Source organism: Dipodomys merriami, unplaced genomic scaffold (genome assembly GCF_024711535.1).
Source record: "Dipodomys merriami isolate MVZ:Mamm:240054 unplaced genomic scaffold, mDipMer1.0.p SCAF_57, whole genome shotgun sequence".
In the NCBI taxonomy this organism is placed as follows: Eukaryota; Metazoa; Chordata; class Mammalia; order Rodentia; family Heteromyidae; genus Dipodomys; species Dipodomys merriami.
The window spans coordinates 3994721-4017109 of NW_027206146.1; the positions used below are offsets into that span (position 1 = coordinate 3994721).

Here is a 22389-nt window from a genome sequence, read left to right on the forward strand (position 1 = left end):
ATTTTTTGAAACATGTTTTCATCCCTAGAAACCTCATTTGGAGACCTGGATGTAAGCATTTGATGAATATTCCTGAAAGTAGAGTGACGAGTAATGTCCAGTGTCACTCATTTCTCTGCAGACACCATGGAGCTTCTGGGTTGTTTCTTGGCTGTGGTGAATAGTGTCACAATGGATATGGTGTTCAAGAATGTACATTTCCTTAAGAATATGACTAAATATTTCATTTTCTATTCTTAATCTCATTTGGTTGCATAATAATTTATGCTGTCAGAAGTAAATTGAGCAGGGCCCTAGTTGCTCACGCCTGGAATACTGGCTACCCAGGAGGCTGAGATCTGAAGATAAGGGTTCAAAGCCAGCCCAGGCAGGAAACTCTGTGAGACTCTCATAACCAAACTCCCAGAAAATTGGACGTGGTGCCATGGCTCAAGTGGCAGAGTACTCACCTTGAGCTGAAGAGCTCAGAGACAGCGCCCAGGCCCAGAGTTCAAGCACCACGACTGAGAAAATAAATTCAGTTCAGAAATGACAGTGTTAAGTTCTTGGGGTTTGCTTGAGGGGTGCCTCCAGTGTTTGCAGCCCAAAGACCACACAGATGTGAAAAGGACAACTGAGAGCTGCACACACAGCAATTGTCCATGTGTCCTGAGAAGTGAGAAGATTTTCCTCTTCCTGATCCTGGCCAAGCAGAGGCATGAGTCACTCAAGTCCTGGCTCAGGGGCAGAAAGGGACTCACATTGCAAAACATCCTGAAACTGTAGCCACTGTGCTCACCAGAAGCCGGCTGGGCATGTGCAAGCAGCCCAGGCACTCCAGGGCAGCAGGATGTCCATGGAAGTCTGGACTCCAGGAAGGACGTGGAAGGGCTGAAGCAGCTGCTCCTGCATCTGTCAGTTTCTCTGCTGGTGTCTCACAGGATTATCTCCACGGAGCCCCTAAGTGTCCCTCATGAGTGCCATGGATGGCATGTCTGTGGTATGACCTGCACCTCCAACAGTGCCTGGGTAGCAGCTCTGCTCAGGAGACGAGGGTGAGAGACCTTCAGATGCTCCAGGACAGATTCTGAGGTGTCAGCCTGCACCCCACGCGGGACAGAGAGGGGATGGCAGAGAAGGTAGGAATTGCACTCAAGTCCACGCTACAACTGTGGTCTGAAAATCATTCCCACAGCCACACCACTGCTGTCATGCGCGGGGCACTCTGCAGGGAGCCGGGGAGCCTGCCTGGGGACACAAGCTGTGGGATGCCGGTGGGTACCATGGCAATGGAGCCCAACATCTCCAAGTCCTGTAGGTCTCACCTGAAATACTTGATCATTGACCAGAGCTAAGAGGCTTTGGCTAAGACTGGATCATCACTGTAGAGCACAGCTGAGTCCTCACAACTCTGGGGGAAATGGGTGATAACTTCTTCATTCTTCAATTTATGAGCTAGGCATCTGCACTAATTAAAAAGAAGACTCTGTGCATAGAGGGAAAGGATTTATGTCATGTTTTGACTGTGGGTACCTGGGATCTTCATACTGGATGAGTAGTAGGACAGTGCCAGGAGCTCCAGTTTCCCAAGCCTGCAGAGCTGAATTCTTTTTTGGGGGGGGTCTGGTCGTGGGGCTTGAACTCTGGGCCTGGGCGCTGTCCCTCAGCTCTTCAGCTCAAGGCTAGTGCTCTACCACTTGAGCCACAGCGCCACTTCCGGCTTTTTTCTTTTTGCTTATGTGTTGCTGAGGAATCGAACCCAGGGCCTCAGGTATGCAAGGTAAGCGCTCTACCACGGAGCCACCTTCCCAGCTCGATGAGCTGGATTCTTAAGACAGGGAGTTTTAAATTGGGACAGGTACTGGTGGCTCTTGCCTAACATCCTAGCTACCCAGAAAGCTCAGATCCGAGCACCATGGTTCAAAGCTACCCTGGCCAGGAAGTCCATGGGAATCTTATTTGTTAATGAAGCACTATAAAGCCAAAAGTGCAGCTGTGGCTCAAATGGTAGAGTGCTAGCCCCGAGTGAAAGAGCTAAGGGACCAGGCCATGAATTCAAACCCTAGGAGTGGGAACCCCTCCCCCCCACAATTGTGGTTTTGTTTTTATACATTCTTATTTACATGCTGACCTGATGATAGGTGTCATCAGGTAAATAGTTACACACCCAGAATGTTCTCATCTGGTGTGAGCACCTCTCCAAACCTTCATGTGACGTTCTTGGCCCTTATAGATTCTGCCATCTGCTCACATGGCAGCCATGCGCCAGGCTCATCTTGTTTGTAAAGCTGCTAACTGCAGTGCAGGAGGTACTCCAGGGAAGGTGGGTAGTCAGACGCTGAGCTCAGGGTACAGGGTGCTGTGGGAGCTGACCTCCCCTTCCCTCACACCCACAATGATGATCTCACCTGTACTGGCAATGTGCAGATTTCAGGAGCCCAGAACTTTCTGGAAGCCTTTTCCCAGGTGACAATTAAGAAGTAAACCTCCTGCTAGCATCTGTGAGGTGATCATTGTGGACTTTGTGCAGCTCATGTCCAGGATCCCTGGGGCACCAGCGTCCCACACAGGGAGCAGGAATCCCCTGGGGCACCAGCGTCCCACACAGGGAGCAGGAATCCCTGTGGGCAACCCTACTCGGCACTGGCACGACACATGTAGTCACTGCTTCCCAGAGGAAGCCACAGCTCAGACAGCCGCAACTTCCTGACCTTTCTAGAAAAGAAATGGGGCGATACTAAATATGGGGAGAGGATTTCCAAGACATGCAGGAGGAGAAGGATGCTAGCAACTGGCCTTGGACATGGCTACAATCTCTGCAAAAACACACAGGTGACTCAGTTGGTATGGAAATTTTATATAGCATATAAAGTAAATTATATTACATTGTATTCTTCTATTACCTATGTATATGAATAGAGAGAAGAGAGTTGCAGAATAATTAAACAATGCACTAAAAGTGATCAAAACACCCCATGAGTCAAAATGACCAGTCCATCCAGCTGCTTCACAGACTGAATCTGACAACTGTGTAATTATCCTTAATTTCTTCTGTGATCAAGGTGTTGTTCTATCTTGTTTTATTTGGTTTCCATGTGCTTGAGTAATTTCTGCAGTATATTTTGTTTTTTTGTTTTGTTTTTTTGGTCCGGTCGTGGGGCCTGAACTCTGGGCCTGGGCGCTAACCCTCAGCTCTTCAGCTCAAGGCTAGCACTCTACCACTTGAGCCACAGCGCCACTTCCGGCTTTTTTCTTTCTGCTTATGTGGTGCTGAGGAATCGAACCCAGGGCCTCGTGCATGCAAGGCAAGCACTCTCCCACTGAGCACCTTCCCAGCCCCAGTATATTTTGTTGTTGAGAACGGGTTTCATTCCACTGCGGTCAGGTAGGATGCAAGGAATTGTGTTAATCCTCTTATATTTGTTTGGGTTCTTTGTGTGTCCTATGATATGATCTGTTTTGAAGAATGTTTCATGGGCTGCTGAGAATAATGTGAATTGGGCCCTTGTTGGGTAGAGAACTCTGTAGATGTCTCTTAAATCCATTTGGGTTATGGTGTCATTTCGTTCACAGACTCCTTTGCTTATCTTTTGTTTGGTTGACCTGTCCTTTGGTGAGAGCAGGGTATTAAAATCTCCCACTATGGGGCTGGGAAGGTGGCTCAGTGGTAGAGCGCTTGCCTTGCATGCCTGAGGCCCTGGGTTCGATTCCTCAGCACCACATAAGCAAAAAGAAAAAAAGCTGGAAGTGGCACTGTGGCCCAAGTGGTAGAGTGCTAGCCTTGAGCTGAAGAGCTGAGGGACAGCACCCAGAGTTCAGGCCCCATGACCGGACCCCCCTCCAAAAAAAAAAATAAAATCTCCCACTATTATTGTGTATGGGTCTGTTCTGTAAGTCCAAAATTATTTTTTAAACATATTTAGGTTCCCCATTATTTGGTGCATAGATATTGACCACTGGGATTCACTCTTCATGGATCATTCACTTTTATTATGTCATGACCTTCCTTGTCTCTTCATACTGATTTTAATAAAATGGTGACTCCTGCCTTCCTTTTTGTTGTTGTTGTTTTGTTTTTTGGTCATGGGGCTTGAACTCTGGACTCAAGGCTAGCTCTCTACCACTTGAGTCACAGTGCCACTTTCATTTTTTTTGGTGGTTTATTGGAGATAAAGAGTCTCATGGGCTTCCCACCAGGGCTGGCTTTGAATCATGAGCCTCAGATCTCAGCCTCCTGAGCAGCTAGGATGACAGGCATGAGGCACCAATGCCTAGCTTACTCCTACCTTCTTGCAAGTACATTTGCATGAAAACTCTATTTCCATCCCTTCACTTGGAGGTTGACTACTCCTGCCTTCTTGCAGATACATTTGTTTGGAAGCTCTTTTTCCATCCTTCGCTCAGAGGTTGATGGATATATTGGAGAAAACAAATGGATAGATCTTATTATTTTTTTGATCCAGGCTCCTGTTTTTTCTAGTAATTGGGAAATGGAGTCCATTAATGTTTAGTCATTATAGAAACGTGTTATATTTCCTGTCATTTCTCTTGATTTCTTGTAGCTTGCTACTTTTCTCTTCCTGTCCTTACTAAATAGGTCTTCTATAGACTTTTAATATGTTTCCTGGACTTTGAATGTTTTCTTCAGATTGCATACTTTCCTTTAGTATTTGTTGTAATGTTGGTTTAATGTTGATGGATTCCTTTAATTTTTGTTTGTCTTGGACGGTTTTAGTTTCACCATCAAATATAAATGATAGCTTCAGTGGATACACCAGCTTGGGTTGGCACTTCAGGGCTTGAATTATATCATTCCAGGCTCTCCTTGCACTAAGATATATCTCCTTCTTTGATTTATTAGCATTTAAAATCAATTCCTTGCTATTAAGACTAATCTTTTTACTTGGATGTCCAAAAGGGTTTCTTCTTGGATCCTTTTCACTAGGGGATCTGTATGCTTCTGTCAGGTGGGTGGGATTTTCTCTCCATATTGGGGAACTTCTCTTTTCTTATTTGACTGGATAGGTTTTCCATGCCTTTAGTACTGAAATGTTCCCCTTCATGGATCCCAATTATGTGTAAACTTGATCTCTTGGCCAAGTCTGCCAATTCTTGGATTTCCCTTTGATAGGTTTTGAATGTTTTTTCCCAGACTTTTGACTTTTTGTTCAAGCTCCTGTTTTAGCCTCAACTCCTGATACTGTTTTCTATTTCACTTATTCTGTTACCTAGGCATTCCACTGTGGTTTGCATTGAGAAAATCAATCCTTTTATGCTTCTGAGTTTTCTTTGTTTTTTCAGTTGTGGGGCTTGAACTCTGGGTCAAGGCACTGTCCCTGAGCTCTTCAGCTCAAGGTGAGCGCTCTACTACCTGAGCTACAATGCCACTTCCAGGTTTCTGGTGGCTCATTGGAGATAAGGGTCTCATGGACTTTCCTGCCTAGGCTGGCATTGAACCACAATCCTCAGATCTCAGCCTCCTGAGTAGCTAGGACTAAAGGTATGAGCCACTGTTATCCTTCTGTCTTTTTTGTTGAGATCAGTTCTCTTAGTGTTAACTTTGTCTTTTAATGAGTTAATTAATGCCTCTATTTTTATCTCCAACACTTTTTGGGAGCCCCAGATCTTCTCTGTCATTTCTTCTTTGCACACTTGAAATTGTTTTTGCATCTCCCCTTTTATTTCATTGACCGATTCTGTCATCTCTTTAATGCTCCTTTTGTCATCTCTCCTTCAATCTCACTGGGGTCCCTCCCTTGACTTTTTGGGTTTTTGTCCTCATTGTGCATGACTCGTCATCTTTCATTGTGATTTATGCATCTGGCCTCAGAGATTGCAAGAGCTGTGGTGTGAGCTTGGCGTGCTAACATTTGACAGGTGGCGGCCCATGCTTGGCCTGGGCTAGCCCGCCCTGGGTGAATTAGCCTACTCTGGGTCCTCCAGCCAGCAAGCGCTTGTACAAGTGTGCTGGCCTTGCCCCAGGCCAATGAACTTTCTGCCTGGTGGGTGCTTGGTCCAATTTGGGGGAAGAACAGGTTGGGGAGCCAGGTTCAGGCCTCCAGGTTGGGCATGAGGCTTCAGGAGTGGGCTTCTGCAGCTGCACAGAATTTGTCTGCGTTGACTTCAAACCAGTGATTTTTTGCTGCCAACAGCCAGTGCTGTAGATGACCCAGGGTCTTAATGCCTCTCATTTTGAGTCCTGGTGGTCTTCCACTCTAAGCCAACAAGTGGGGATTGGGGGGGCAAGGGTTCTGGCCTCTTTGTCTTCTTTAAGTGTGGTATCCCTTCTTGGGTGGGAGAGAGGTGTCCAAGCTCAAATCTGTGTTGCCACCAGCAGTAGTCTTCCATGGGGAAGGGGTCCCCAGCAGGGTACTCAGTGATGATGGAGGTGGTTGTGGGCTGACCGGTGGTGATGTGAACATTCTCTGGGTCTGGGTGTTGCAGTCACATGTTGCTGGTCTGTCACTGTCTGCACTGGCCAGGCGCCAGGGATGTGGAGTTTTGTGTCTGGATGCTGCATCTCACTGGTCAGGTCCTGGGGTCCCAGGCAGCCATAGGGCTGCTCTTGTGGCTTAGCAGCCTTGTTGGCTCCAAATGAGGGTTTAGGGGAAGATGCTTCATAGATTTAGTAAATAAAACACATTTACTAAAACATGACTACATTCTCAATAGAGAAGGAGCAAAACTGAATAGCAGCAATTCTTTATAATCATCCTTGAGAAAATGCTATTCTGGTTGTACGTGTTCCTGAGGTTTGAACTCAGAGCCTGGCACCTGCTAGGAAAGTGCTTGACACTGAGCTACCCCAAAGTCCTCATTCAAGATCTGATTAAATTCTCCATGCTAAAAACCATTTTCTTTCAGTAAATTCATCTTCTTAGAAGACTGGTCAGCAGTCTTTGCTACAGACAGCCATGGTCATTCAGTGCAGAGGCCGCCATTCTCCTACATAACTTCTGTCACATCTCTAGTCTCCGCAACCAAGTGCTCGCTTGTCCCATGAGCACCATGCTGTGCTCAGTTCTCGCTTTCCCCTGTAGTTCAGTCAGTGCAGTGCATTCTTCTAAAGAGCGGTATCAGGGTGAAGGACACACAATGGTGGGCGACATCATGCCCCAGCTCCACACTATTCCCTACCCCTCTGCTGTGCACAGCCTTTCATTTATTTCAGAAAGAAAACTCACCTTTCCCTGAGTGTGCATAGAGATAATCCTCACAAGATGGTGGGACCAGCCTTTCAAGAGCCCCACACAGGAAAACCTGCACGATGGGCATTTCTCCAGCAGGGCTCAACCTAAAGGCACATACTCAGAATCATCAGACTTGGTGATGTGAACTCCTTGATTCTGGACAGCCCTGCGCCCTTTGCAAATATCTTGTTGTATTCTTGGCTTGGAATTCTTTTGCTGATAGGTCGGGAAGAATCCACAGTGAACAAGAGAGCAGATGGATCCCTGGTCAAGCAGAAGTAAGTATGCTCAGCCTGGATGGTTTCCTCAAAGAAATCTGTTCTGATGTCCACTGAGTAAGGCTTGCATTAGAGTCTCTGCTGTGTACATGTCACATTTCCTGTGTTCTGCTCTTGGTGACAGCAATTCTTATAAACTGTTCACAAAACAGTCATGATCAAGCCAGGCACTGGTGGCTCCTGCCTGTCATCATAGCTACTCAGGAGGCTGAGATCTGAGGATCATGGTTCAAAGCAAGTCCAGGCAGGAAAGTCCATGAAACTCTTATCTCCAAAAAACCAGCTCAAGTGGTAGAGTGCTTGCCTTGAGCTGAAGAGCTGAGGGACAGCACGTAGACCTAGAGTTCAAGCCCCACAACTGACAAAAAAGTCATGATCATGCTGTACAGCTCAGACTGCCCTCAAACCCTCAAACTCACTATCCTCTGCTGGGATTAAGTAGGAAGCACTGCACTTGAAAGCTAGCCTGAACTCCTGGTGAGCAATTTTCCATCACCCTCATGCTTACATTCAGTGGAGACTGAGTTCCAAAGGCCATGCCTGGATGGATGGTGCACTGCTGCACTCCCTGGCAGGCCTTCTTTTGTGATTGAAGCCTGCAATGGATAGTCAAGTTGGAACTTCGGCTGAATACTTTGCCACATGTGTCACACACATCCCGCCTTTCCCTGGTGTGTCTTGAGGTGGCGCACAAGGTGCATGTTCTGTGTGAATGCCTTCCCACACTCATTGCACTGGTAAGGCTTGAATTCTGCATGGATGGTGCGATGGGCTGTGAGGTTAGAATGGGAATAAAAGGCTTTGCCACAGTCTGCGCACACGTACGGCCTCTCCCCAGTGTGTGTCCTGCGATGGCGTGCCAGCTGTGCATTCCGTGTGAATGTCTTCCCACACTGGGCGCAGCGGTATGGTTTCACCCCAGTGTGCACAGCCTGGTGCTCAGTGAGGCTCTTGCGAGAGCTGAACGCCTTGCCGCATGTGTCACATGTGTATGGCTTCTCTCCCGTGTGTATCCTGCGGTGGCGCACGAGCTGTGAGTTCTGTGTGAATGTTTTGCCACACTGTGCGCAGTGGTATGGCCTTGCCCCAGTGTGCACAACCTGGTGCTCGGTGAGGCTCTTGCGAATGGTGAACGCCTTTCCACAGGTGTCACATGAATATGGCCTCTCCCCGGTGTGTGTCCTGAGATGAATGGCAAGTCCGGAGGCATGACTGTATGCCTTTCCACACTCGGAGCACCTGTGAGGCTTCTGGCCACTGTGCACTGTCTGGTGTGCAGTCAGGTTGCCATGTGTGCTGAAGGCCTTGCCGCACAAGCCACAGGCATATGGCCTCTCCCCAGTGTGTGTCCTGTTGTGGCGCACAAGGCCAGATTTCCGTGTGAACGCCTTCCCGCACCTGGCACAACAGTACGGCCTCTCTCCAGTGTGTGTCCTCCTGTGCACAGCAAGGCTGGAGTCCTGGCTGAATGCCTTCCCACACTCGGTGCAGCGGTGCGGCTTCATCCCAGTGTGCAGGACCTGGTGCTTGGTAAGGCCAGAGTGCACCACAAAAGCCTTGCTGCAATTTCCACATGGGTAAGGTCTCTCCCCAGCGTGGCTCTTACGGTGAACAGTGAGGCTGGACAGCTGGTTGAACACCTTCCCGCACACTGGGCAGCGGTGTGGCTTCATGCCACTATGGTGTTGTTCATGAACCAAGAGATCAGAAAGTTTGGAGAAACCATTCCCACACATTCCACACTGGTAATGCTTCATGCCTCTGTGGCACTGCATGTGAACCAAGAGACAGGACCGTGTGAAAGCCTTCCCGCACTCAGTACAGCGGTGGAGCTTCTCCCCAGTGCGGCTCTGCCGGTGATGTACCAGGGACAAGCGGTAGCCACACGTCTTCTCACCCTCTCGGCACTTGTAAGGCTTTTCCTGAATTTGTGCTTTCGGTTTACGTGTACATAAGGGAGAACATATCGCAGCATCATCACATGCATGGGCAATGTGTGTGTTCCCACTGGAGGGGCTCTCCAGAGAGCACGACATGGGGACCCCCTCGAGGGCGGATGTCTCCACCTCAGTCCTCACTCTTGGCCCTTCACACAGGTATGGCAGGAGCCCACACAGGGGCTCCTGAAGGGGCCATCCCAGCCACGGGCTCGTGGGCTGCTTCCTCGCATGACCCCCACCCTCCTGCTTTCCTCCGCCACTGCCCTCTTCTCTGTGAACCACAAGCACCCCTTTAGCACGGCCTTCAGTGCTGCTCCACTCCCACTCCCACTCACGCAGAGCTTTCTGGGCTTCCTCGCAGAAAAACTCATCAGTGCCTCCATCCTCATGACTTTGTGTTATTTCTCCCCTACAGCTGCCCACATGGGGTGGTAATTCTTTAATTATATGCTTAGGAGAGGTACCTGGAAGATATAAAGTTCCATGCTGATTAATCACATAGCTAAGTATTTCATGCTAAAGGAAAGAATGCTACAGAGAAAATTACACAGGCACAGAGGAGCCATGTGAACTCTGAGCACAGAAAATCCAATATGTAGGAACACAAAAGGAATAGGATTCTTTATTATAAATGGATCATATGGAATCTACCTTACGAGAAGGTAAGCCTCATTTCAAACAACCTATGAGGAAAGCAAATCTCACTGACAGAAACATAGGACTTTCCCCTGGGTCCTACTGCATACTTAACTCACAAAAGCCCTACGGTGATATTGTAACCAAAGGGGAAAAATGCCTATTACAACATACTGAATATGTACAAATTTATGCCACATATCATATAATATGTTGTAATGGTTCAGAGCCCAAAGCAGTTTACAGAATAACTGGCAAGTCTGAATTTCAAAGCAGGGGGAAGAATTGCAATACAATTTCAAAAAAGGGAGGAATTCAATACAATGCCAGAAAAGAAACCAAAACCAAAAAAGCCTGGACTACATGCTATAAACAGCCTACATATATTAGTAGTGAACAGACTTTTAACATGAACAAGAGGTATCTAGCACTTATGTTGCACAATACATGCTGAGTACATTTAGATGCTGGTAACAAAACATACAAACAAAAAAGTAACCCATAGCTGGGCACCGGTGGCTCACACCTGTAATCCTAGCTACTCAGGAGGCTGAGATCTGAGGATCGAGGTTCAAAGCCAGCCTGGGCAGGAAAGTCTGTGAAACTCTTATCTCCAATAAACCACTAGAAAATCGGAAGTGGCACTGTAGCTCAAGTTGTAGAGCTCTCACCTTGAGCTGAAGAGCTGAGGGACAGAGCCCAGGCCCAGAGTTCAAGCCCCACAACCAAAAAAAAAAAAAAAAAAAAAAGTAACCCATGATAAACTGATGGGCTATTTCCTCTTTTTTTTTTTTGGGGTCCGGTCATGGGGCCTGAACTCTGGGCCTGGGCACTGTCCCTCAGCTCTTCAGCTCAAGGCTAGTGCTCTACCACTTGAGCCACAGTGCCACTTCCGGCTTTTTTCATTTTGCTTATGTGGTGCTGAGGAATCAAATCCAAGGCCTCAGGCATGCAAGGCAAGCACTCTGCCACTGAGCCACCTTCCCAGCCCGAGCTATTTCCTCTTAAAAAAAAAAAATACAGGGGGGAGGATGGGAAGGGAGGAGAAGGGGAAACAAAGGAGGAGGCTACAATGCTTGATAAGAAATTTATTCATTATCTTGCCCATGTAATTGTAACCCCTCTGTACAATATTTTCACAATAAAAAAAAATACAGGGCTGGGAAGATGGCTCAGTGATAGAGTGCATGCCTTGCATGCATGAGATACTGGGTTCGATTCTTCAGTACCACATAAGCAGAAAAAGCTAGAAGTGGCGCTGTGGCTCAAGTGGTAAAGAGCTAGCCTTGAGCTGAAGAGCTCCAGGACAGCGACAGGCCCAGAGTTTACGTCCCACAACCAACCTCTCCCCCACCCCCCCCAACCCCCGCCAAAAAAAATGAGGTAGGCCACTGGTGGCTCAGGCCTGTAATCCTAGCTAGTCAGGAGGCTGAGATCTAAGGATCACGGTTCAAAGCCAGCCCAGGCAGGAAAGTCTGTGAGACTCTTATCTCCAATTAATCTCCAGAAAACTAGAAGTGGCATTGTGGCTCAAGTGGTAGAGCACTTGTCTTGAGCTGAAGAGCTGAGGGACAGTGCCCAGGCCCAGAGATCAAGCCCCATGACAAAAAAAAAAAAAAAAAATGTGTTGTAGAAAAAGCAATAAATACAACAAGTGGAATGTCCACACAGCTCTAGGTGTGGATCTGAAGGAAGTGAAGTCAGGGTATGAAAGAGATGCAAGGGTACTGCACACCCACCATTAGCTGGAGAGCCAGCCTAGAGTGCTTCAATGGACACAGGAAATGCAGTGGAGACACAGAATAGCATATTACTCTGTATAACAGGGCACAAGTGTGGAAATTCTAAAGTCCTTTAGGGCTCCCAGTAGAGACACTTTGGTTTTCTACAGAAAACCACTCCCACCCAGGTTCCCCAGCTACATCTCTGTACAGTTGAGCTCTTACCTGCACTCACACCTTTGGCACCTTCCCAACCATTCAGCTCTCCTGGAGTTGTCACATGGCTCTGTACCACCCAGGGCTCTTCCTTGAGCTCCAATGGCAAAATTACACTCACGCTGGGAGGAGAGACTCCTGTTTATAGAAAGACAATGTGCTGTGGCCTTTCTGGAATCCCCAGTCCCACGCTTATGGGAAAAGGGGACATCACACATGGATGCATCACACATTCAGCAGACTACCTCCATGTGAACACTTCAGAGGATACTCTAATGTGCAGACAGCAACACAAGAACTACTGAGTCAGAAGCACAAGGAAATAGATACAAAGTCAACTCTGGGCTTAGTGTGGCGTCATCTGTGTGTCATCCCAGCACTCAGAAGTTCAGGGGCAAGTTTAAGGGCATCCAGGGCTACCAAGTGGGAATTTTTCTCAAAAAAAAAAAATGATGAGGAAGAGGAAGAGAAGGTAGAGAAGAAAGGAAGGAAGGAAGGAAGGAAGGACTGCCATAGTGCTTGATATGTAGCTCAGTGATGAGAGGATCTGCCTAGCATGTACAAAGTTCTAGAGAGGGAAGGGAAAGGAAAAGGAAAAGAGTGGAGAAAAGAAGGGAAAAAGGTGAAGGGAAAAAAAGAACAAAAGAGAGCAAGAGACAAGCCTGCAAAAGCTAACATGCACAGGTGCTCACTTAAGCTGTGGGACACAGGATGCAGGACAAAAGAAGGTTATTAAAGTCCGGAGGCCACATTAGCATGTTTCTGTCCCTGAGTTGGTGGAGCTTATGTCTAGTCAAGGAATGTTGGGCTCTCCAGGCAGCACTCAAGAGAAACCAAGGCCAAGAGCAGAACTCCCAACTTGTACAAGGAGGGGTGCTCACCCACGAAGACCAGGTTCCTGTAGGTGTCCAGCATGACATCTCTGTACAGAGCACGCTGAGCCGGGCTCAGGAACCGCCACTCCTCCCGGGTGAAATCCACCGCCACATCCTCAAGTGTCAACTGTCCACAAGGAGAAAATCCAAAAGCATTTCATACACAATCCACAGACTCAGAAAAAGTATTAGACAGAATTATAATCAATGCCTACCATGACAAAGCAATCAACACACCAGGGAAACTTCAGGATTTTACAATTTGTAAAAGTGTCTTTGATATGACACCCAAAGCAAAAAAACAAAAAAACAAAAAACGACATGGAATTGTACATCCCAGCATTCTTCAGAGTTAGTGGGGAAGTATGATGAACACACCTAGAATCCTAACCAGTCCAGAAGCCTGAGATCTTAGGATCAGGATTCAAAGCCAACTGGAGTAGGAAAGCCCATGAGCATCTTTCCTCCAATGAACTACCAAAAAGGCCATACGTGGAGCTGTGACTCAAGTGGTAGAGCAGCAGCCTTGGGCAAAAGAGCTCAGGACAGCACCCAGGCCCTGAATTCAAGATTCAGGACTGGGTGCTTGGTGGGGAGGGAGACCAAAGCTGAAAAGAAAACCAGCAGAGAGATTACAGCAAGAACACAGGAACACTTGGTGGGTGATGCTCTCCTGTGCCCACACCCAGTGGAGGGGACAGAGTGGAGGGAAGGCATGGGGGATGTGAACACACGTGGCAGGCAGGTGTCAGCACAGCCAGTGCCCAGGCCAGCTCTTTGCACAGGAAGGAGATGCCACATGGCTTTACCTGAGTCACAGCCGCCATCCCTGTTCCCTGTCTTTCCTCTTCCTCCTCCTTGGGCTTCCTCCTCAGGCAATACCACTTTCCAGAAGTCAGTCCTGAGTGCTGAAAATATCCTGTTTAATGCTCACATACAACAACACCCTCCCTGTGTCCCGGCCCCAGCCCAGGGAGGACCTCACCATGGGGGAAGATGGTCCTGGGCTCATTCCATACCACTCATGGGGTGATGGGGAATGCAGGTCCTGGGGCTTGAACTCAAGACCTGGGCACTGTGCCTGAGCTTGTTTACTCAAGGCTGGTGTTCTACCACTTGAGCCACAGCCCCACTCTGGCTTTTTGGTGGTTAATTGGAGCTAAGATTCTCCTGGAGCGGTTGGACGTGTGGAGGGGTTGAAGCACCAAAGCTACCGAGCAAAAAAGCATCAGATACCAAGTTTGAGTCCCAGTCTGTGGCCTAACAACAACAACAACAACAAATGTATGGGGCTTTCCTGTTCAGGCTGACTTCAAACCTCCATCCTCACATCTCAGCCTCCTGAGTGGCTAGGCTTACAACCATGGACCCTACTCCCTCTTCTCTCCTTGTAAGCAGAGACCCCTCTTTCCCATGGACCAAATGGCTCTGCACAAATGCAAATTGTTCTCCTCTCCTTTCATTCGGAAGTGCTCCCACATTTCCTGTACCCGGCCACCTATGTGGGAATTCGGGGCCGGAGGGCCGCGGCTAGGGCCGGGAGTTGTGGCCTTTGTCTGGACGACTTGGCCTAGGGCCCGGAGGCCGGAGAGGCGGGTCGGGTCCCAGACCCCAAGCCGGGCCCGGAGGACCGCGTGGAAGACGGTGCCAGGGGCCGGCTGTCCAAGAGGGCTGGGAAGAGCCGCGGCCGCGCCCACCCCACCACCCTCGCCCGGCCCGCAGCGACGCGGGGTCGCTGGGGTTCGGGCGCCACGGCCGCGCCGGGCCGGTGGAAGTCAGGAAGGACCGGCCGGAGATCCAGGCCGCCGGACAGGAGGGCCGCGCGGGGGCTCCGGATACCCGGGACGCAGACTTACTCCTCCCGGAGAAACACGCAGTCCGCACCGCGAGCTCCCCCTCACGCCAACCGACTCCTGGTCTGGTGGGGAACTGCGCACTCAGTGACAGGGGGCGGGGCAAACACGGAGGGAAACGTGAGCTGGGGTCGGGACTATAGGGGGAAGGGCCAGGAAGGAACCAATGAAAAAGTGGAACGGGCGTGATCAGAACGAAACCCAGTGTATAGGACCAGTACTGAGGGTTGGTGGGCGGGGAATAAGACTGGTCTGGGCCAGAGAGAGCTAATAGGTGAGGCCATCCTTGAGTGACAGTGGCAAAGGGGGTGGAGCCAGGGAGACTAGGCCTCAGAGGAGGCTGCCAGGGCGGGCCTGGGGCTGAGGCGGGCCTGGCGCTGGGGGCGGAGTCAGTGTGTGGAGGAAGCCCGGTGCTGGGGGCCAAGCCGGGCAGAAATGAAATAAAACTCATCTGGATAGAAATCGTCAATTGCTCAGTAATTCTTTTCTTTTTAAAAGGTTATTTTATGGACTAAAACATGGATTCTGAATAGAGCAGCAGTAAAGTTAACAGCAGCAGTTCTGTATAACCATCCTCAAGAAAATGCTATTCTGCTCGTGCGTGTCCTGAGGTTTAATCTCAAGAGTTTGGCAGCTTCTGGGAAAGTCTTCAACACTGAGTGACCTACCGCTGAGCCACCTTCCCAGCCCCCGTGGAGAATGCGTCCCGCGTGGATGGCTCTCGCCTTGCTGCCCTCCGGCGGGGCTTCTTTTGGGTGTGAAGCCTGCGTGCAATGGCACACGAAATTGGAGCGCCGGCTGCACACCATACTGCATGTCACACATGTAAGAGCCCTTGCCGATGTGTGTCTGTTGGTGGTGCACAACTTTTGTCTTCCAGAAAAATGTCTTCCCGCACTCTGCACTGGTGGAGCTTGTGTCCTGTGTGGATGGCAAGGTGGCTGTGGCGTTCTGTGTGGGACTTAAAGGCTTTCCCACACTAATGACACACAAGTGGTCTCTCCCCGGTGTGTGTCCTAAGGTGGCACGTGAGGTCATTTTTCTGTGGGAATGCCTTCCCACACTGGGTGCAGCGGTGCGACTTCTCCCCGGTGTGCGTCCTGCAGTGCAGGAGTTAGGGCGCCAGCGTAGCCAAACACCTTCCCACAATCCTCACACTTATGTGGCTTGCATCTAGTGTGAACAGTCTGGTGTGCTTCAAGGCAGCCACGCGTGCTGAAGGCCTTGCCACACACGCACTCCAGCATGTCCCCAGTGTGCATCCTGTTGTGCCTGAATGCCTTCCCACACTTGGCGCACCTGTGGCGCTTGAGGCCAGTGTGCACAGCCTGGTGTGCTATGAGGGTAGCATGCTTGCGGAAGGCCTTGCCATACTTTTCACATGCATATGGCTTCTCCCCAGTGTGCAGCCTGCGGTGCACAGTGAGCTGCTTGGACTTCCGGAATGCCTTTCTGCACTCAGAATGCATGGAGGGTTTCTTGCCACTATGGCTTCACTTGTGAACCATGAGAGAGGAATGTGAGGAGAAAGCCTTCCCGCACTCTGCACAGGGTTGGCGCTTCACACTACTATGGCTTCGCTCATGAACCAAGAGAGGAGAACGTGTGGAGAAAGCCTTCCCACATGTGGCACAGAGGTGAAGATTCTCCCTGGTATGGCTCAGCTGGTGACGCTCTAGGGCCATGGGATAGCTGAACACCTTGCCACACTCCCTGCACTCATAACACTTTGCCCCAATGTGTGCTTTGGGTCTATGCCTGAGTAACAGATGGAGGCCTCATCACCTGCAGGGACAATGTGTGTGTTCCCACTGGAGGGACTCCCCCAAGGGCGTGACATGGGGGGCCTGGCAAGGGCGGACGTCTCCACCTCAGTCCTCACCCCTGGCCTTTCACACAGGTATGGCAGGAGCCTGCGCAGGGGCTCCTGGAGGGGCCGACCCAGCCATGGGCTCATGGGCTGCTTCCCCACGAGACCCCCACCCTCCTGCTCTCCTCCGCCACTGCCCTCTTCTCTGTGGACCATAAGCACCCCTTTAGCGCGGCCTTCAGCACTGCTCCACTCCCACTCCCACTCACATGGAACTTTCTGGACTTACTTGCAGGAAAACTCATCAGTGCCTCTGTCCTCATGACTTTGGGTATTTCTGCCCTACCGCTGCCTCTGCTGGGTGGTAATTCTTTAATTATATATCTAGGAGAGGTACCTGCAAGATATAGAGTTTCCATCTGATTAATCATAGAGTATTTCGTGCTGGAAAACAGAATGCCATGGCAAAAATGACCACACACACACACACACACACACACACACACACACACACACACACACACACACACACACACACACACTGAGGAGTCCTATTTATACTGAGAAACATAAAATCCAATATTTAGGAACACAAAAAGAATAGGATTCTTTTATTGCAAAGTGGATCACATGGAATACAATTTAAGCTAAGCCTCATTTCAAACAACCTGTGAGAAATACATACATACTCAGCAAGTTGATGGACAGGAAGACAGGATTCCAGGAAGACAGGATTCCCCCCGACCCTCCCCGTGACAGGGTCTCATGGTACACCTAACTCACAAAAGCCATATGGTTATATCATAACCACAGATGAAAATGCCTGTTTACAACATACTGACTGTGTATAATTAATGCTACATATCACAAAATGTGTTATGATGGTTCAGGGCCCAAAAGCAGTTACAAAAGGCATTAACTGGCAATTTTCAATTGCAAAGCAGAGGCTGGGGAAAAAGAGGAAGAATTCAATATAAGAATGCCAGAAGAGGGCTAGGAAGGTGGCTCAGTGGTAGCGCTTGCCTTGCATGCTTGAGGCCCTGGGTTCAATTCCTCAGCACCACATAAGCAGAAAAAAAAAGCCAGAAGTGGCACTGTGGCTCAAGTGGTAGAGTGCTAGCCTTGAGCTGAAGAGATGAGGGACAGTGCCCAGGCCCAGAGTTCAGGCCCTACCACCGGACCCCCCCCCCCCAAAAAAAAAAAGAAAAAGAAAAAGAATGCCAGAAGCTGGGTGTGGTGGCTCATGCCTGTTATCCTAGCTATAAAAGAGACTGATATCTGAGGACCACCATTAAAAGCCAGCCTGGGCAGAAAAGTCCATGAGACTCTCATCCCCAACAAACCACTCAGAAAACCAGAAGTGGCGCTGTGGCTCAAGTGATAGAGTGCTCACCTTGAGCTAAAAAGCTAAGGGACAGCGCCCAAGCTCAGAATTCAAACCCCATGACTGATTAAAAAGAAAAAGAAAAGAAAAAGCTGGGCACTGGTGGCTCATGCCTGTAATCCTAGCTACTCAGGAGGCTGAGAGCTGAGGATCACGGTTCAAAGCCAGCCCGGGCAGGAAAGTCCGTGAGACCCTTATCTCCAGAACACCGGAAGTGGCACTGTTGCTCCAGTGGTAGAGCGCTCGCCTTTAGCTGAAGAGCTGAGGGACAGTGGCCAGGCCCAGAGTTGAGACCCACAATTAACAAAAAAGAAAAAAAACACACACCTGGAATATGTGCTATAAACTGCCTTCACCCCGCTCACAGCAAATAGATTTTAACATGAACAAGAGATGTCTAGCACTTACACTGCACAATCCATGCTGATTACATTTAGATGATATTCAAGTTAATGAAAAATGAAGAGTAACCCATGATAAAACAAACAAGTAATTTCCTCTTTAAAAAGAAACAAACAAAAAGAAATTGTGTTGCAGAAAAATAACAAAATATAAGTGGAATGTCCCACCATCTAGCTCTAGTTGTGCATCTGAAGGAAATGAAGTCAGCATATAAAAGACATGGCTGGGGCTAGGTGCTGGGGGCTGAGAAGGCTGAGCTCTGAGGATCATGGTTCAAAGCTAGCACAGGAAGGAAAGTCTGTGAAACTCTTATCTTTAATAAACTACTCAGAAGAGACACTGGGGTACTACTGCACACCCACCATTAGCTGGAGAGTCAGCCTAGAGTACTTCAATGGACACAGGGAATACAGTGGAGACACAGATTGGCATATTACTCTGCAGGACAGGGCACAAGTGGGGACATTCTAAAGTCCTTAGGACTCACAGCAGTGACACTTTAGTTTTCCTACAGAAACTCGTGCCCAGGTTCCCCTGCTCCATCTCTGCACACCTGAGCTTTTACCTGATCTCACACCTTTGGCTCGTTCCCAACCATTCAGCTCTCCTAGAAGTGTCATGTGGCTCTGTGCCACCCAGGGCTCTTTCCTGAGCTCCAACAGCAAAAGCACACTCACGCTGGAAGGGAAGACTCCTGTTTATAGAAAGACAATGCACTGCCGGGTGCCGTGGCTCATGCTTGTAATCCTAGCTACTCAGGAGGCTGAGATCTGAGGATCACGGTTCAAAGCCATCCTGGGCAGGAAAGTCCGTGAGACTCTTTTTTTTTTTTTAATATTTTATTTTATTTTATTTGAGAACATACTGTACAGAGGGGTTACAATTACATGGGCAGGATAATGCATACATTTCTTACCAAGCATTGCAGCCTCCTCCTTTGTTTACCCTTCACATCCCTTCCCAGCCTCCCCCCTCCCCCCCACCCAATCATACCTCCCTCCCCCCCCACACCGACATTGTAAAGCTGGTTTTGACATGACATTTTGTACTTCTCATTGTTGCAACAGGTCCACCTGAATCCTTAAACGACTTGTTTGTCCCCATCTCCTCCACATGTTATACTGACATCAAATATAGTGAAAGCGGGGGTTACACTGTGGGGGAGCGACATACAAAGCAACAAAGAAATAATCTTATAAATGCGTTAGAAACACATGCATGAAAGAAACGAAAACATTAAAATACATATTTAAGGGTTCGTTTTCCTAACATCACATTATCTGACCTTTTCCGCTTGACTCATACCTATACTAGATATTGCAAATAAGGGAAACCATGGGACCTATGTTTCTTTGGGCCTGGCTTACTTCACTTAATATAATTTTTTCCAAGCCTTTCCATTTCCTAACAAATGGGGCAATGTCATTCTTTCTGATGGAGGCATAGAATTCCATTGTGTATATATACCACATTTTCTTGATCCATTCATCTACTGAGGGGCATCTGGGTTGGTTCCATATCTTAGCTATGGTAAATAATGCTGCAATAAACATAGTTGTGCTGGTAGCTTTAGTGTGGTCTTGTTTGTAAACATTTGGGTAAATGCCCAAAAGTGGGATTGCTGGGTCATAGGGGAGATCTATGTGAAGTCTTTTGAGGAACCTCCATACTGCTATCCAAAGTGGTTGAACAAGTTTACATTCCCACCAACAATGAAGTAAGGTTCCTTTCTGTCCACATCCCCTCCAGCATCTGTTGTTGTTAGAGTTCTTGATTTTTGCTGTTCTAACTGGAGTGAGGTGATATCTCAATGTTGTTTTGATTTGCATTTCTTTTATGGCTAGGGATGTTGAACATTTCTTCATGTGTCTATTGGCCATCCTTCTTTCTTCTTCAGAGAAGCTTCTCTTTAAGTCTTTGGCCCACTTATTTATTGGGCAGTTGTTTCTTTGAGGATTTGTTGTTGGGTGGTTTAATTTTTTGAGTTCCAAGTATATTTTAGATATGAGACCCTTGTCCATTGTATGGCTAGTAAAGATCTTCTCCCAATCGGTGGGAGACTCTTATCTCCAATAAAGCACTAGAAAACCGGAAGTGCCGCTGTGGCTCAAGTGGTAGATCGCTCGCCTTGAGCTGAAGAGCGCAAGGACAGCGCCCAAGCCCAGCGTTCAAGCCCCATGACTGACAAAAAAGAAAAAGAAAGAAAGAATGCTCTGTGGCCTTTCCGGAATCCCCAGTCCCACGCTTACAGGGAAAAAGGGACATCACACATGGACGCAAAGGGTAGTTCACACATTCATCATACTGCCTCCATCTGAACACTTCAGAGGACACTCTAATGTGCAGACAGCAACACAAGAACTACCCAGTCAGAAGGATGAGGAAATGGATACAAAGATTGCCATGAGCTGAGTGTGGTGTCATCTGTGTGTAATCCCAGCACTCAGAGGATCAGGGGCAAGTTCAAGGCTAGTCAGGGCTACAAAGTGGGACCTTTTCTCAGAAAAAAAAAGCAGGGAGGAGGAGGAGAAGGAGGAGGAGGAGAAAGAAAGGAAGAGAGGCAGAGACACCTGAAAGGAGGAAGGAAGGAAGAAGAAGGAAGGAAGAAAAGAAGGAAGGAAGGAAGGCAGGCAGGCAGGAAGGAAGGATGGAGAGAGGGACGGAAGGAGGTCTTCCATAGTACCTGCCTATCAGGTACAAAGCTCTAGAGAGGAAAGGGAAAGGAAAGGGAGAAGAATAGAGAAAGGAAGGGAAGAAGAGGAAGGGAAAAAAGGAACAAAGGAGAAAGGGAGACAAGCCTGCCATAGCTGACATGCAAACTCACTTAAAACTGTGGGACACAGAAGTGCCCCATGGGAGCAGGACAAAGGATGGGTGTGAAAGTACTTAGGCCATGTTATTATGTTTCTGTCTCTGAATCCATAGACCCTTTACATCTAGTCATGGAACTTGGAGCTCTCCAGGCATTTAGGGGAAACCAAGGCCAAGAGTAAAACTCCGATTTATGCAGGGAGGGGGTGCTCACCCAAGGAGACCAGGTTCCCAAAGGTGTCCAGCATGACATCCCTGTACAGAGCGCGCTGAGCTGGGGTCAGGCACCGCCGCCTCTCCCAGGTGAAATCCACCACCATGTCCTCAGATGCCAACTGTCCCGAAGGAAAAAACCAAAAGCATTTCACACACATACACATCCATGGACTCAGAAAAAGGATTACATGGAATTATAATCAGATGCCTACCATGACAAAGCAATCAACATGCCAGGGATAGGGAAAAACTTCAAGATTTTACAATTTATAATGGTGTCTTTGGTTTGACATGGAAAGAAGGGAGGGAAAGAAGGAGAATGGGACTGCCCTAGTGCTTGAGATGGCACACAATGATAAGGTACATGAAATTGCACATCCGAGACATTCTTCTGAGAAAGTGAGGAAGTATGATCATGTTAAAAAGAACCCAGCCAGGGAAGGTGGCTCAGTGGTAGAGCGCTTGCCTTGCATGCATGAGGCCCTGGGTTTGATTCCTTAGCACCACATAAGCAAAAAGAAAAAAGTCGGAAATGGAGCTGTGGCTCAAGTGGTAGAGCGCTAGCCTTGAGCTGAAGAGCTGAGGGACAGCGCCCAGGCTGAATTCAAGCCCCAAGACCGGACCAAAAAAAAAAAAAAAAGAAGAAGAAGAACACGCCAGGCACCAGGGCCCACATCTGGAATCTTAGCCACTCAGGATGCTGAGATCACCCAGGTCCTGAAATCAAGCCCCAGGACTGCAGAGGCAATAAAAGAGAAAACCCAAAGCCAAAAAGAAAACCAGCAGAGAGGTTTCAGCAAGGACACTGGAACTCTTGGTGGGCGTGTGCCCACGCCCAGTGGAGGGGACAGGGCTGAGGGAAGGTGTGGGGGATGTGAACACACATGGCAGGCAGACGCTAGCACAGTCAGCACCCAGGCCAGCTCTTTGCACAGGAAGGAGACACCACACAGCTTTACCTGAGTCACAGCTGCCATCCCTGCTCGTCTTTCCTCTTCCTCCTCCCTGGGCTTCCTCCTCAGGTAAAATCACTTTCCAGAAGTCAGTCCTGAGTGCTGAAAATATCCTGTTTAATGCT

General features: G+C 48.6%; 1 protein-coding gene across 2 annotated transcripts; it reads right to left on the bottom strand.

Annotated features, from left to right (window-relative positions):
* Window positions 1–2833: 2833 nt before the first annotated feature.
* On the bottom strand, window positions 2834–14763 carry LOC138812722 (zinc finger protein 160-like). Of its 2 annotated transcripts, none has more exons than XM_070000832.1 (5): window positions 14692–14763; window positions 13645–13743; window positions 12842–12962; window positions 11970–12098; window positions 2834–9851 (listed from the first exon to the last, which is right to left on the bottom strand). In XM_070000832.1, the coding sequence occupies exons 2-5, from the start codon at window positions 13660–13662 to the stop codon at window positions 8095–8097; spliced, it is 2025 nt and encodes a 674-aa protein (XP_069856933.1). In that variant the 5' UTR covers window positions 13663–13743; window positions 14692–14763; the 3' UTR covers window positions 2834–8094. The 2 variants fall into 2 exon arrangements, with proteins under 2 accessions (XP_069856933.1, XP_069856932.1); XM_070000831.1 differs by lacking the exon at window positions 14692–14763 and adding an exon at window positions 13821–13958.
* Window positions 14764–22389: the final 7626 nt, after the last annotated feature.